The sequence below is a fragment of the Sinocyclocheilus rhinocerous genome, unplaced genomic scaffold, assembly GCF_001515625.1.
Source record: "Sinocyclocheilus rhinocerous isolate Xijiao unplaced genomic scaffold, SAMN03320098_v1.1 scaffold691, whole genome shotgun sequence".
Classification (NCBI taxonomy): Eukaryota; Metazoa; Chordata; class Actinopteri; order Cypriniformes; family Cyprinidae; genus Sinocyclocheilus; species Sinocyclocheilus rhinocerous.
Window position 1 is genome coordinate 24,896 of NW_015656606.1, and position 15,763 is coordinate 40,658.

Consider the following 15,763-nt stretch of genomic DNA (forward strand, 5'->3'; position numbering starts at 1 on the left):
ATTACTCTTAAAGGACCAGCACCACATCCTCTTGTAACACTGTTTGAAGAATTTATCTGCCAGAATCTGGCAGTTTTGGGAGTTCATTTTTAGTCCATCTCGAGATTTTATCTGTAGAAGATAACCTGCTTAATAATTATGCACACCTGATTTACCAATGCCAAACAACATCAATCTTAATAACTACTATTAATCTTGTATTTAATCATTTATAATTGATATATAATTATTCATGAAGGCTGGAAGTGAAGAATATCTTAATTCTTAAGGTGTGCATAAAGGTGTGCATAATTCTTAAGCAGATTTTCCTTTACAGATAAAATGAGCCAAAAAAGAGATTTAACTCAGACTGAAAGCAAAAATTATTAAATGCCCATGAGAAATATTAAAAACTAATACAATACTAGAAATTGCTATATAGATTATAAGTGATTAAATACAAGAATAATAGTGGTTATTTTAGATTTATGTTGTTTGGAATTGATAAAGTGTGCTTGGAAAAAAATATAATCAGAATATCAACTTGCATAATAATTATGCATGCACAGTATTTTTCCTCTTCTGCTGTCGAGGTAATGCAAGAAATGCAAAGAGTCAATCCTGGGAGGAATATTGTGAGATATTCGAGCAGTTTTTTGAGGCAAATGGAATAGATGATGGGGACAGACAGAGAGCCATTCTGATTAGCGTTGTTGGTGCTCCAACGTACAGCTTGTTGCGCAATCTCTTAAGTCCTGAAAAACCAAAAGACAAAACATATCAGCAAGTTGTGTTGATCTTAAAGAATCACTATAACCAACAACCAAGCGAAATTGTACAAAGATACAAATTTGACTCGCGCACTCATAAGCCGGAAGAGTCTGTAACCGAATATATCTCGAGATTTTATCTGTAGAAAATAACCTGCTTAATAATTATGCACACCTGAATATAAGCCGTTTTTCACTTCCAGCCTTCATGAACAATAATATATAGATTATAAGTGATTAAATACAAGAATAATAGTGGTTATTTTAGATTTATGTTGTTTGGAATTGATAAAGTGTGCTTGGAAAAAAATATAATCAGAATATCAACTTGCATAATAATTATGCATGCACAGTATTTTTCCTCTTCTGCTGTCGAGGTAATGCAAGAAATGTAAAGAGTCAATCCTGGGAGGAATATTGTGAGATTCTCGAGCAGTTTTTTGAGGCAAATGGAATAGATGATGGGGACAGACAGAGAGCCATTCTGATTAGCGTTGTTGGTGCTCCAACGTACAGCTTGTTGCGCAATCTCTTAAGTCCTGAAAAACCAAAAGACAAAACATATCAGCAAGTTGTGTTGATCTTAAAGAATCACTATACCCCACAACCAAGCGAAATTGTACAAAGATACAAATTTGACTCGCGCACTCGTAAGCCGGAAGAGTCTGTAACCGAATATGTTGCAGAGCTGCGAAGATTGGCACAAAATTGCAATTATGGAGCCACGCTAGAGCAGATGTTGAGAGATCGGATTGTATGCGGCATAAATGACGACAGAATTCAAAGACGTCTGCTGGCGGAATCAAATTTGACATTTGACAATGCATTGAAAATGGCTCTGTCTGTTGAAGCAGCAAATAAAAATATTCAAGATTTGCAAAAGCCCTCCTCTGCTGTGTGCCACAAAGTGAAAAGCTCCCCTACGCCAATGCACAGTAAGAAAGATTACCGTCCGAACAGTGGGCAGTGTTATCGATGCAAAGGCATAAATCACACGGTTTCTACATGCAGATACAAAAGTGAAAAGTGTCATAATTGTGGGAAAATAGGACACATTGCTCGAGCTTGCCGTAATGCCAGAACAAAAGATCGTAAGTATCATTCTAATGGAGACACTGCCAAAGCAGCTTCACGGCACAAGTCAAATAAAGTGGAAGTAAATGATGCTGAAAATGGCTTTGCGGATTCTTTTACTTTGGGTTGCCTCACATACCAGCTTGGCAGTATGGACTGTTCAGAGTTACAAAAAGTGAAACCGTATACAGTCGAACTGAATGTCAATGGACAAAATATGAATTTTGAATTAGACAGGTTGTGGCCTGACAGTCATGAACGAAACCTGCTTCAAAGCCACATGGAAAGAACCACTGAGCCCTGAGTTGAAACCTATACAGATAAAGCTGGAAACCTATACAGGTGAGCGTATTAAGGTGATAGGAGCTGCTTACGTGGACGTCATGTATCACCAACAGAAAAAAAAGCTTCCTCTCATTGTGGTTGAGGGAGAAGGACCTAATTTGCTGGGCAGAAGCTGGCTGGAACAGATAACACTGTGTTGGAGAGAAATACGAAATGTGAGAATAAAGGAAAATGAGGATACCCTCAAACTGAAATTGGTAGAAATACTGCAGTGTCATGAGGAAGTTTTTAAAGAGGAATTAGGAACTCTTAAGGGGATGTCTGCGACGATACATGTTAAACCGGGGTCGGTGCCACAATTATATCGTCCCAGATCTGTACCTTTTGCTATGCGGTCTAAGGTTGATGCGGAAATTAACAGACTGCTGAACGAAAACATCATCACTCCTGTGAAGTACTCAGAGTGGGCAGCGCCGGTCGTTCCCATCCTCAAGCCTGATGGTTCAATTAGACTATGCGGAGATTATAAGCTCACCATAAACCAGGCATCGCCTTTGGAACAATATCCCATTCCACGTGTGGAAGACCTCTTCACAACCTTGTCTGGGGGCTCATAATTTTCAAAGCTGGATATGAGTCATGCCTACCAGCAGATTGTAATGGATGAAAATTCCAAGCAGTATCTCACAGTCAACACCCACAAGGGCATGTTCACCTACAATCGTCTTCCATTTGGAGTGGCTTCGGCGCGATATTTCAAAGAACCATAGAAGGGTTGCTGCAAGGATTAACTCATGTTGCAGTCTATCTTGATGACATACTGATCACTGGAGTAACTGATGAAGAGCATTTGCAAACCCTGGAGGCCGTGCTCACTCGACTTCAAGATGCTGGGCTGCGCTTAAAAAGGGACAAATGTGAATTCCTTCAAAAAGAAGTGCGTTATTTAGGTCATCTAGTTGATGCCCAGGGGTTACACCCACTAAAAGACAAGGTGCAAGCCTTGACGGAAGCTCCGTGTCCCACTAATGTCACTGAATTGAAAGCCTACTTAGGGTTGTTGAATTACTACAACAAGTTCCTACCCAATGTGTCGAGTATCCTAGCTCCCCTCCACATGCTGTTAAGAAAGGATACTAAATGGACCTGGGGTGAGTCGCAGACCAAAGCTTTCAAAAAATCAAAGGAACTTCTACAGTCCACAGATGTGTTGGTACACTATTCTTCAGAAAAAGACCTAATTATTTCGTGTGATGCCTCTTCTTATGGTGTGGGAGCTGTGCTTTCACATCGAATGGAAGATAACACTGAGAAACCCCTAGGTTTCGCGTCCCGTACGTTGACACCAGCCGAGCGACGATATTCTCAGTTGGATAAAGAAGCTTTAGCTATCATTTTTGGAGTAAAAAAATTCCACAAGTATTTATATGGTCGCAAATTTACTATTTGCACAGACCATAAACCCCTGATTTCCCTTTTTGCAGAAAAGAAACCCGTTCCTCAGATGGGTTCCCCTCGAGTGCAAAGATGGGCTCTGCTGATGAGTGCCTATGAATACATGATGGTGTATAAGTCCAAAGACAGCCATGCAAATGCAGACGCCTTAAGCAGACTACCCCTTCCGGAAGTAGAACAAAATCAAAGTAAGTCAAGTCAAGTTTTGATGTTGGATATGCTGGAGTTCGAACCAATCAGTGCCACGCAACTCAAAAGCTGGACAAACAAAGATGTGCTACTTTCTCAAGTTCGCAATTATGTGCTGAGGGGATGGCCAAATCAAGTGGATCCGCAATTCAACCCCTACCATAAAAGGTAACTGGAATTGAGTGTGCGCGATGGATGTGTGCTCTGGGGAACCAGAGTAATTGTGCCCAGTCAGGGTCGGGCCATGCTTTTGAAACTGTTGCACCAATGACACACAGGAATGGCGAAGATGAAAGGATTAGCTCGTTCCTATTTTTGGTGGCCTGGGATGGATAAGGAAGTTGAGAAGGAGTCCCAACTTTGTGAAGAATAAAAAGCACAGTAAACTGCCTCCTGTAGTGCCACTGCATCCCTGGGAATGGCCCGAGACCCCTTGGTCCCGTATTCACGTAGATTACGCGGACCCTTTCTTCAGAAAGATGTTTTTGGTGATTGTAGATGCACATTCTAAATGGATGGACATTTACCCCATGAACTCAAAATTGGAGTTGAGTGTGCGCGATGGTTGTGTACTCTGGGGAGCTAGAGTAATTGTGCCCAGTCAGGGTCGGGCCATGCTTTTGAAACTGTTGCACCAATCACACACAGGAATGGCGAAGATGAAAGGATTAGCTCGTTCCTATTTTTGGTGGCCTGGGATGGATAAGGAAGTTGAGAAGGAGTCCCAACTTTGTGAAGAATGAAAAGCACAGTAAACTGCCTCCTGTAGTGCCACTGCATCCCTGGGAATGGCCCGAGACCCCTTGGTCCCGTATTCACGTAGATTACGCGGGCCCTTTCTTGGGAAAGATGTTTTTGGTGATTGTAGATGCACATTCTAAATGGATGGACATTTACCCCATGAACTCATCAACATCACAAGCTACCACTGAGAAACTGCGTCAAAGTTTCAGCATTTTCGGAATTCCTCAGATCTTGGTTTCTGACAATGGCTCCTGCTTCACAAGCACAGAATTTGAAAAATTCATGAAAAACAATGGGATTCGTCATGTGAGATCTGCACCATTCCACCCTTCTTCTAATGGATTAGCAGAGCGAGCTGTCCAAACGTTCAAAGAAGGCCTGAGAAAGGTGAAGGGGGACACCTTGGAAACTAGGTTATCACGATTCTTGTTTAACTATCGGATCACCCCACATGCTACAACAGGTGTGTCACCTGCTGAGATGCTTATGGCAAGGAAGCTGAGATCTACTTTTGATCTTCTCTTGCCAGACATTAAAGCCAAAGTGCAGCAAAAACAACAAAAGCAACGGGAGAGTCATGACAAAAATGCGAAGTTGCGAGTTTTCACGACTGGAGATGACGTATTAGTGCGCAATTACAGTTACGACCCCAAGTGGATACCTGCTGTCATTGTGAATTCCTCGGGTCCAGTCTCCTATACAGTAGCTGTTGGAAGCGGACAAATCCTGAAGCGCCATGTTGATCAAATCCGAATTCGACATACGGAAACATTTCAGGACTCCATCCAAGTAACAATGCCCTCTGACGGAAGTTCCCGGCTGCCTGAGATTCCCTGTTTTACTGAAACGGAAACAGTACCAGAAGTAGCCATTCCAAGCCAGGACGCAACAACAGTGGTAGCTAAGGACAAGCTACACTCTACTGACAAGTTAGAGACACCAGCTGTACCACGGTTGCGTCGTTCTTCACGGGAGAGATGCCCCCCTATTCGTCTCCAGGACTATGTTCAGTAGCTGAGAACATAGCTTTAAACAAGTTATCAGAATTATTATGAGAAACTATTGCATTATGTTTTAAAAAAAAAAAAGTGTTTTGATCTCAGTTGTTATGGGGAAAATAATTCCCTCTTATTTTTCAAATAGTAAAGTTACTTATGGGTATTTTAGTATATTTAATAATCACTGCCTTTAAAAATTAGGGGGGGGGGAGTAAATGTGGTATCCTGACTGCAATAGATGTTGGAGTGCAATTCACATAATGGCCACAAGAGGGACTATGTTATTATATTATATAACATTCTGTCGCCGCTCTTTGAGATTAAAAAGTTCCGTTTTTGGGGATACATGTCTTTTGTGTTTAATTGGCACGACACTACACTACACATATAGACCATGTCATGAAATGATTGTGTGTGTGTGTGTGTGTGAGTGAAACAGAATTGACTACTAGAGAAGTGCGTCGATGGTTGTTGAAGTCACTTGCGTGCCAGCTCGTGGTGAGAGATGCGAGCCGCATCTTGGCTGTCGCAAAATTGTATCCATCCTTGTGATTCTTTCTTTAAATATATGCCTGAACTGTGTTATTGCATTAGCTCGTGAGATTGGAGAATGCAGTGTGTGTTCGATGAGGTCAGATTGTTTCTTCGCATCGCGGTCGTTTTGGATTAGCGCCAGGAGGGAAGAGACACGCTGGATTTCACTACGGATGGATTATGTATTCCCCAATTGTAAGTTGCTTTGGATAAAAGCGTCTGCAAAATGACAAAATGTAAATGTAAATGATTGCACAAGCAGAGGGCCTGTTCATGGAAAATTGTCTTCATCGTTCATTCCGGCGAGGACTCTCTAGGCATTCATACACTCATATTTACTGAACCGAGTCAAACAAATTCTCGGTGTATATATATATATATATATATATATATATATATATATATAATATATATATATATTTATTTAGCAGGAAAAGTGGCAGTAAAGACATTTATAATGTTACAAAAGACTTCCTTTTCAAATAAATGCTTTTGTTTTGAACTTTCTATGCATCTAAGAATTCTAAAAAATGTAAATGGTTTGAACTGTAGTGTGTATATTTAAGAATAAAATTATCAAGGGGTTATGTAACTGTCAGATGACTTAGTCAGACTTTTCTTAGTGTTATTTTTTTGGTCATGTTTGGACTATTTTTTCTTTCTTCAATTGCTATTGTTGATTGGCAGCTTTATTGTTAAGGGCTGCATTGTACATTGACTGAACATTTTTTTTTTTATTTTATGATTTTTTTTGAATATGTGAATATGTTTGCAAGCATATTGCAATGCAGTTAAAGTGAAAATAAACAGAAAACAAGCAGTGAATATATTAAATAAATATAGGTTAAAACTGATCACTGTGTATGTGCCTTATTCAAGCAGTTAGTGACACAATTAAGATCTGAATTGTATACAAGTGCAGACACATTTCATAAACACAATTTTTTTTTATGTGTTTAGTGTGAGACCTCAAACCCAAGACTCCAAATACCATTATAAATAGACATTTATACATATTTGGAGAGCTCAGTAGATATTTTTCCTCCTTTTCATTGATATAAATTTGTCAAGATGGTTACAATAACACCGTAGCATACTACTTTGAAACATTTTGTTCCTTATTGTATACTGTTTCACACACTATTCTTAAAAAAAAAAACAGTAGGCAGTATACACTGTATACTGGGCAGTAGGCAGTATGTTAGTATGCCATTTCGAACACAGCCACACTCTGATTACATAGTAGTGATGAGAAGTCCAGTTCCAGTTTTATCTGTTATTAAATAAACTTCATTTCGTCAAATTCACCCCCTCACTCGCGCTCATAAATTAATATCAGCACAGCTAGACAGTGGTAGCTTCACACATGCTCAGTATCTCCAGCTCATCAGTTCTCAATATGTTGAACGTGTCCGAAAGAAACAGTTCTCAGTATGTCCAAAAGAAACGGTTCTCGGTTCAGTGTACTGGTGATTCGAGAACTGTTGACTCCGCTGTAGCAGTACCATTCATTCGATAGTACATGCTCAGTATATCAGCTGCTCGTGCTCATCGGTTCTTTCAGTTACAGGAGTGATATATTCTCCGGGATATTGGTTTATTTAGAGTCGTAGGGACTGTCAGACATGTCTGAAAGTGAGAAACTTTAGAAAATTGTGGGTCTTGCTGACTTGAGATGTGAACTGTTTTGAACAATTCAGTCAGATTTGGTTAATGAACTGGTTCGACCGGTTCATTAAAATGAATCACTTCAAAAGAACGATTCGTTCACGAACCGGACATCACTATTTCCTTAGTAACCGCTGTAAACAAAGCAGTGCTGCGCTTATAAACACTACTGCTGCGTTCTTCCTCCTGGGAAGTTTGTACTTACGAGTTGACAAGCCGTAATTACGACGTCAGGTGCGTTCAAGTCACTTTTGTTGGCACAAGATGGCGGTGTACCTTCTTTTAATAAATTACCAGAAAATATTGCACGGTTGTGTCATTTTCTTATGGAAAATGAAGAGCAAAGAATTTGCATCAGGTGTGTTTTGCGTTTTTATTATTTTTTAATCATTTATGAAGACACTTTAAGCTGCATCGTACACAAACTTGTTATTAATTGTTATATTACAATCTTGTCATATATAATACCTATAAGTAGTGTGATTTATATTTTACTTTTGCACTCTCTCTCTCTGTCATGTTCCAGACATCACAATCAACAAAAGCTATAAAAATACAGATATAAAAAAAAAGAAGCTGTTAATGAATGCAACATGGCAAATCAAACTATTTATCACCTATAGGTGCAGAAATGATCAAAATTATATTATTATTTTTTTTGTATTTCATTAACTTGCTGCATATAACAAGAACATGACCAATTTAAAGGGGTGGTTGATCTAAACTATCAATTTCAAACGTTAGTTAGTGTGTAATGTTGCTGTTTGATCATAAACAATATCTGTGTTTCTCGCTGGCTGAAAGTTCAATGCAAACGGAGATATTGTCTTTTAAAATTCTGGCAGTTTAATGCCTACAAAAATGACTGGTAAGGGACTACAACGAGTTACTTCCCAGGTCCGTTACGTCAAGAACCCAGAATTTTACATAAACCCCGCCTCCGGGAACACGCAGCAAAGGGGGCGAGGCCATGCTGCGCTGCTTTAGAGAAGAGGAAGAGAAAACTAGAGGTGCACGTAAAAATCTATTCATATATGAATCGCGATTCTGTCTTCTAACGATTCTAATGGATTCACAAGTTTCAAAATGTTCTAAAGCAGCGTTCTCATCCTGTTCCTGGCCTCGCCCTGCTCTGCATTTTTAACAAACGAAGCATTAACACATGTTAGACTGTACCCCATAAACACAATCAAGCCTATAAAAAAAACCAGTCAACCACCCCTTTAAGTTTATAGGACAACTAAACTGTCAGTTACAACAAAAATTTACTGTCAACAACAGACGTTGCATCCATCGATTCCGCCATGTTTTTCACTGACACGCCCCCAACTCGGAAACTCTGGGCTTAAAGAAAATTTCGAGTTTCACACTCATAATAACGACTTTATGGTGGCGTTCATGTGCTTTCAACCCGTAAATACAAACTATCTGACATGACTTGAACGCAACATACTTTAATATGCATTATACAGAGTCAAGATGAAAAGAAAACAACATACTTTTCTAAAGTTAGTTTCCCTGTCAGTGATACAATCCTTCCCCAATTCTATCGTGATTCGTTTAACATCTCAGCCGAGACACTCCGTATAAGAGATAACACTAGGGATAGGTAGATCGACTCCCAGTATCAACACGTCTCGAGTTTTCGACACACTAGTGCTTCGAAATAGTGTTCCAGAGCATTGCTTGAAATTAGGCTGTCATGTGGCCTAAATGAAGCTGTTACCTCACTGACACGTCACGCCGGGCTCAAACACAAAGCACTTCGATTGTGCTGTCCCATATTCATTTAGTGCAATGTTATAATTATATCGGACATGCCTATATGTATGTAGCTTTAACGTAGTGTATTATTGTTAATTTGAAAGACTACTAATAAAAACAATTAGCCTGTGTGTGAATGACTGTTGTCTGAATGTAAATTAAAATACCTTGCGGGCTCAACCACTGTTCCCAAAAATAATAAAAGTGCTTCCTCAAAAAGTCTGATGCGAGTAAAAATGAAGAACAGGAAGTCTTTATTTTGCAAAATACAGTGAAATGTGGAAACTCTATCACTGCACACATATGCGCCATCATCTTGCTAATGACATATATGCTTATTAAATATACAAATAAACCTTACAATGACATCCTAAAGAACAAAACATCTGATTGACACAGTTGGTGTGGGAATTTTTATGGACCACCAGATGGTGAAGTAGAGCAGTGGTTCTCAAACTGGGGTACGCGTACCCCTTGGGGGTACGTGAGATGATGGTGAGGGGTACGCGAACAAAATTCTGAGTTTTGGCATTCATTTAATACCCCAACTTAAAGCAACATTAAAACCGAATGTATTTCTGACAAGCAAAATGCCGCTTCTAATGTAAAAACAGGAAAATGGGGGTCCCGTAAATGGTCAAATACATGATATCCAATCAGCTTACCTCATTTTTTGTGGTCAAAACTGACTGCATAGGATGCCCGCTGAATATGCTGCTTTAGCAAATCAAAGGTGTGACTGTGGTCTAAGTGGAAGAGAGGGGGTACGCAGAAGAATGTTAAATGCCCCAGGGGGTACGCCGCTGTAAAAAGTTTGAGAACCACTGAAGTAGAGCACTGTACTTCAAAGTAGAGACCTGCATTCCCACGGGACCCGATGCAACAGAGTGCGGTGTGGCACGAGACTTGATGGGCGAATGCGGGCGGGTCGAGTCTCGTGTGTGTGAGGGATGCGGGAGAATAAAATGATTCACAGGACTCCCACAAAACATAAATATCATAAAATATCTAAAACCACATAAATTGTTCATCTATTCATCTATTGCACAAAAGCAACAAGAACTACTAATATAAAATAACGATTAAATAGTGAGATTAGAATAAGTGTGTCCCAAAGCATAGCATGTTGAAAAGAGTATACCAAAAGTCCCCGGATGGTCTATTATTTCACGTAGATTTTTGAAGTGTGGATCCGTGCACACTCTAATTGCTAATATTGCCCACAATCCATTGCACTTTGGTGAAGGATTTGGTTCAGAACTACAAACATGAATAAAAAGTGTTAAAAAACTACAAACATGGCGGATGTGTTAATGATGGGTTAATGGTGCATTCAAGTCCTCCTGGGAAGTTGACAAGTTGTAATTACGACATCAGGTGTGTTCAAGTCACTTTGGTCGGAACAAGAGGGCAATTTAACTTTTCTACATAAGTCATGTCTACCCAACATGACTTGAACGCACCAGTAGAGAGCTTTAGATAAAGGGCTTGAGTTAGTAATAATCAAAATTTAACCTGGTAAAAAACATGTATTTAATGCTATCAGCGTTATATTTCATCTGCAACAACAATGTGAACTTTTATAAACATCCGTTTGGCCATTAATTTTTAAAGGGGTGGGGGTTGAGGTGCACAGTAACTCGTTTTGGGGGGTCAAGACCCCCCGCGAATGCCCCTCCTTGGCGCCAGCCCTGGTGCGTGTAACTATACGACAGAGCGGTCTGTTAAAGACGCAGTTGTATGACATGATAGTTGCCCCAAAGCTTGCCTACTCTTCTACTTCACACTTTTGAAAAATCCATCCCGCGCAGGTCTCTACTTCGAAGCACAAATGCAGTTTGCTGTAAAAGCCTCTGCTTCAGAAGCCTCGTTTGGCACATCCCTAGATAACAGTAATACACACTCAACACTGATGTTAATGAGAACCAACCACCTTGAGGGATATAAAAACAAGGTGAACAATATCTGATAATCAATGATTAACCATAGCAACAAACTACAGAGTGAATGAGTAACCAATGGAACTAATTTATAAAGAAAGGCAAACAGAAACAGAGCAAACAAAGTGAAAACGAAACCAAACCAAAACAGAACATAACACAATAGACAGAAATTATTACATTGGTAAAGTGTATTAATTATCCACAAATCACTAAAAACAATTATAAAACACACACCATTAAGTAATCCATAAAAGCTAATTCATAAACAAACCTACAGCTCTATGTAATAGAAAACACTTGTATATAATGGATATATAGTATCTGCTATATCATTTTTATGTTATGTTATGTTATGTTATGTTATGTTATTTTATCTATCTATCTATCTATCGTTTGTTTCCTATCCATTCTGTCACCTAATGGAGTTTGAGTTCCTTGCCACTGTCGCCTCTGGCTTGTTTAGTTGTGGACACCTACTATTCAACTATATTATTGATCTGACTGCATTGACACTATTATATGAGAACTGAACTGAATGGACTATGACATCGCTGTTTTCTCCAGAGCTACTGAATAGATTAAATCAAATAAATTAATAATTGAAGATCTTTACAATGGACATGAGTCAACACTGAACTGACTCAAGCTGAACAATGGCACTTTTTTTTCTAACTTTGTTGCATAGTTTTTCCTGTTATCATTGTAAACCTGCTTTGTTTTGTAAAATTTCTATTGTAAAAAGCGCTATATAAACAAAAGGTGACTTAACTTGATATAATCACAAAAACTCAACCTCATGCTACACACATGAATTCTGGTTTCAGAGCAATATAGGAGGTTTCCTGATTCTCGGACTTAAATCATATCTATATGTTTAAGCTATTTAAATCATTGTCTATTTCCCTGTCATCCTTGGCCAATTCTATATAGTCTTTTAGTTCCTCTCTTGTTTTCTGCATTTCCTTCTGGACATCGCAAAGCTCATTATGTGTTCTCCTCATCTCTGCAATGGATTTGAGAACACTGGATGTGACCTTTTCTGGATCATCTACTTTTCCCTGTCTCATCTGGTGAATGTCTACAGAATCCATCACTATGAAGGCGACATCAAGTATGACTAGTAGTCCACTTAACACACCTGAGACTGCTTCTGCTACTACTCGTCCTACTCTTGCAGTCTGAGTAGCAATTCTGCTAACATTTGCCAACAGACCTAAATTCATGAGTTGTGTGGCACACAACATATTTCTTTTGTCTAAATTGCATGATATTTGTACATTGTCAAAAGTTGAGGTGCCAAAAAAAAAACTGAACTTTGTGATTTTTCTCAGTACCTTTCTCAGTGTATTCAGCGGTGTGAGAATAGGTTCGCTTACATATTTATACTTTTGCTGAATTTGTTCAAGGCTCTCTCTGAATGATTTTTGTTGTACAGTATTAGTAATGGTGGAGGCAGCACCTGTTACTCCACCTGCAACTCCAACTCCAACACCGACACCAGTAACAACCAGAGATGCACCAAGAGTGAACGGTGCCAAAATTAAACCAACTAATGCAGTGATTCCTCCAGCTGCTCCAATCACTGAACCTGACAGACTGCCGGCTGTGGCGCTGTAATGTGCAGACTCCATCGAATCTGTTATTCTTCCCCACTCACTAACTAAGGCCTCAAGGTCTTTATAGTGCTTGTTGTAGGCCTTATCAAAGGTGTTGATAGACTTAATGAAACTCTGTAGCAATGCCTGTGGAGTTCTGCTGTTTCTGTTCTCTGCATCTTCCAGGAATGGTTTTGCTAGAATCTCTTCAGCTGAAGGCCTGTCTTTAGGGTCACGGCTGAGCATCTGTCTGATTAATTCTCTCAGTTCTACTGAGTATTTCTCTGAGATATGAGGGGGGTTTCCTGTCATGCTGACTGCATGAATTATGTGACGCTGCATGACATCTGCCTGTGGAGGAAAGAATAAAAAAAATAAAATAAGAATCTGGTTAGTGTCAGAAAGTAAAAGAAAGAAGAGAAAAGAGCTGGATATAATTGCAAACAGGGGTACATGATACACAGAACAATCACTGTAACAATAACAAGATCTGACAAAGAAAGGAACAAACACAGGACCAGAGGCGTCATGCCCATTCAGATTTTTGAGCCAAGTGTATTTTGAATGCAGCTTCCAAAAGACAAAAAAATAGGCAAATGATATTTGTTATATTTGATTCTGTGCGGCACATCACCAACTGCTAAATTCAATTGTGCATCTGTGCTTTGGCTGGCACTGAGCCAGACGCGTTTCACACACGATTCTGTTGAACTTATGAATGCAATGGCCAATCAGAGGCGTTCTGATGAGTCATCGCTGAAACGCCTGTGTTTTGCGCTCGCTGACTGAATTCTGCTCTCTGACGAATTCTCTCATCACAAACAACAAAGTGCAGATGTGCGTAGGAATGTAAGTAAGATAGTCATTTCACAGTGTAAACAGCTTCAGTGATTATAATGGGAGTTTTTGAGAGTGCTTCAACTCTAGCTAGACTAAAGTCAGTGACAATGTTAATGATAATGTATGCTAAATGTTATTTGCTGTATTTCTGTACAATGAAAGTGTTATAATTAGTGACTTACAATGTTTTTATTAAATTTACGTTAAATACAAAGTCAGTCATATTAAAAATATGTTATGGCATGACACCCATATCTGGTACTTAAGTAAAAAGATGGGTTTTATGCATAGTTAATAGATTTCACTAACATTAGGTTACTTTGCCCATCGCCATTATAGATCACCTAACATGATCTATAAAGGTGCAAAATGCATTTACTTACACATATTTGAGAATCAAGATATTTCATGATATAGTTAACACGTTTGGGAAAATTTCTAATAAAAAGGAAAAATTTAATAAAACGTTAGCCTCAAAACATAACCCAGTTATACAGTGCTATCGTGGATGTTGTGTTTCACATGACAAACATGAAGAGCCCCCAATCCCCCCCACCACCTTCACTTGTGCCCCCTCAAAAATAATAAGTGCATGACGCCACTGTACAGGACTATGAGAGTGCTTCAACTCTAGCTAGACTAAAGTCAGTGACAATGTTAATGATAATGTATGCTAAATGTTATTTGCTGTATTTCTGTACAATGAAAGTGTTATAATTAGTGACTTACAATGTTTTTATTAAATTTACGTTAAATACAAAGTCAGTCATATTAAAAATATGTTATGGCATGACACCCATATCTGGTACTTAAGTAAAAAGATGGGTTTTATGCATAGTTAATAGATTTCACTAACATTAGGTTACTTTGCCCATCGCCATTATAGATCACCTAACATGATCTATAAAGGTGCAAAATGCATTTACTTACACATATTTGAGAATCAAGATATTTCATGATATAGTTAACACGTTTGGGAAAATTTCTAATAAAAAGGAAAAATTTAATAAAACGTTAGCCTCAAAACATAACCCAGTTATACAGTGCTATCGTGGATGTTGTGTTTCACATGACAAACATGAAGAGCCCCCAATCCCCCCCACCACCCCCACCACCTCCCCCTCAAAAATAATAAGTGCATGACGCCACTGTACAGGACTATATATACGTAGAAAAGGTAGAAAAGTTAAACAAAGGTAATTAACTAGACCAGAGGTAGGCAACATCGTTCCTAGAAAACCGCTATCCTGAGGGGGTTACATCATCTTTAAATATTACATAGAAAAACAAATTATAAAATAAAAAATATTATCTACAAATTATTAAACTTATTGCAGAAATATAATATTCAAGCGCTTTTACGACATATAAGTAACCAGTGCATGAAATAGTCATGATAGTCATGGCAACCATATACATTGCGCGATTCCCTTTACTAGATGCACTCAAAAGGCACCTAGAAGCAGGAAATATGCCTTATGTATAAGTTAACTTGTATGGAACGTTGACAAATTCACTTATTTTATGGTCAAATATTTTTTCAGCGGCTTTCAAAAAGTGGTGGGGACATGTCCCACCCGTCCCAACCGCAAATTACTCCTATGTACAAAACACAACTCAAAACCCATTTACACAACACTGTTTTCAACAACAACAAAAGGAAAACTTTTTATTCATTTTAACTGTTGTCTGTGAAATTAGGCATGAGAGTGATTATTTAAGACTAGGGTTTTTGCTGTGTACCATGAAAAAGCACTGAGCTCTGAGTTTATAGATTATAAAGATAATTATACAGGGTTCCACAAATCTGGCCCACGAGATCCACTTTCCTGCAGAGTTTAGCTCTAACCCTAATCAAACACATCTGTGCATGCTAATCAATGTCTTCAGGATCATTAGAAAATCACAGGTAGGTGAGTTTGATC

The 15,763-nt window shown here is 38.8% G+C and overlaps 1 protein-coding gene across 1 annotated transcript in view; it reads right to left on the minus strand.

Annotated features, from left to right (window-relative positions):
* Nucleotides 1-11,680: 11,680 nt before the first annotated feature.
* Nucleotides 11,681-15,763, minus strand: part of LOC107720492 (serine/threonine-protein kinase Nek1-like) — a 28,775-nt gene continuing 24,692 nt past the window's right edge. The window contains exon 10 of the mRNA XM_016528209.1: nucleotides 11,681-13,349. Within this exon, the coding sequence (XP_016383695.1) occupies nucleotides 12,270-13,349 (1,080 nt within the window). The 3' untranslated portion in view covers nucleotides 11,681-12,269. The remainder of the gene's footprint in view (nucleotides 13,350-15,763) is intronic.